The 1,218-nt window shown below is 38.3% G+C and overlaps 1 protein-coding gene across 1 annotated transcript in view; it reads left to right on the top strand.

The window, feature by feature from the left end:
- The window catches only part of Pmar_PMAR002518 (hypothetical protein), a gene marked incomplete at both ends in the record, with an annotated part of 891 nt that extends 771 nt beyond the window's left edge, over positions 1-120 (top strand). Inside the window, one exon of the mRNA XM_002766658.1 lies at positions 89-120. Coding sequence (XP_002766704.1) covers positions 89-120 — 32 coding nt within the window. The remainder of the gene's footprint in view (positions 1-88) is intronic.
- Positions 121-1,218: the final 1,098 nt, after the last annotated feature.

The raw sequence follows: 1,218 nt of genomic DNA on the forward strand, positions 1-1,218 counted from the left end.
CACGTAAAATGTCGATTTTGGAATAAAAATGATAAAATTTCGGGAAAACGAATTCGAGGAGAAAATGACGTCTTCTCTTTTGCCGCAGGTCCGCTGAGCAAATACAAGGTCTTTATGTGAAATCAGTGATACCACATTTCCGCCAAATCGTTGCATATAGAGGCTTTTGGGATACATATCTATCTCGTATTATGCTTCCCAAGAGTAGCAGCAGTAGTCTGCGTCGTATATACCATGTATTGGTGTCCCCTTGTTTCGATCGGAAGTTGGAGGTATTGCGGCCAAACTACAGGATAAAGAGCGCTTCTGGTAAGCATTCGAGGGGAGGGGAGTTGTGTATACGTACAGCAGTTGGGGAATATATATGCAGTTTCTCACTGATTATGGAAGTTCATATACGAATTCGAGGAGAAAGTAGTTAAATATTTTCCAAAATTCCATCGTAAGCGACCACACTTGTTGAGTAGTTTATTACTGTTATTCTGTAATGTGGACCGTACCGTTGTGTATACGTACACCTGTGTGGGAAAATATATGCGTTTGGTTACCTCCACTGCGCTTAGGAGTTTCCTCACTAATTATAGAAGTTCATATACGAATTCGAGTAGAAAGTAGAGAAGTAGAAGTTAAATATTTCCCAAAATTTCATCGGAATTTCCATTTTGAGACCAACATATGTGGTTGACAATTGGTATATTTTACACTGTGCGGCAGTTGGTGTTTTTTTCCGAGATTAATAAGAATCGATCTGAAACTATATCACATAAACAATGCTATGAACATGTAATGTGATAAAAGTAACCTTTCGAGACTATGATAGCGACAAGTTGTTCACTATCATTAATCTCGGAATAGAAAATACACATTTGCATATCAACGTGGCATGCTTTTTCGAGAGGAGGTTCAGATGTGTTTGTTGATAGCACTGAGGGGGAGAATAGTCTTGCATGGAATTACGGTATGATATGATTTAAGTTTGATTTTAGAAGGAGTGCTCAACTGTAGTGGTAATTTATATGATCGCTCTTTTGAGTTTACGTTTTCGAGAATGGCATTTCATAATAAAAGTATTACACTACTGGCACAGTAATAGCAATAGTAGTACTACAATAGTAATAGCTACTACAGTAGTAGGAGCGTCGGAATATCAATTTACCATTTTTCTATCAGATTCTACAGATGGCGTTCCCAGTATCGATTTAGTGCTCGGGACCAGCG

The sequence above is a fragment of the Perkinsus marinus genome, assembly GCF_000006405.1.
Source record: "Perkinsus marinus ATCC 50983 genomic scaffold scf_1104296972102, whole genome shotgun sequence".
Classification (NCBI taxonomy): Eukaryota; Perkinsozoa; order Perkinsida; family Perkinsidae; genus Perkinsus; species Perkinsus marinus.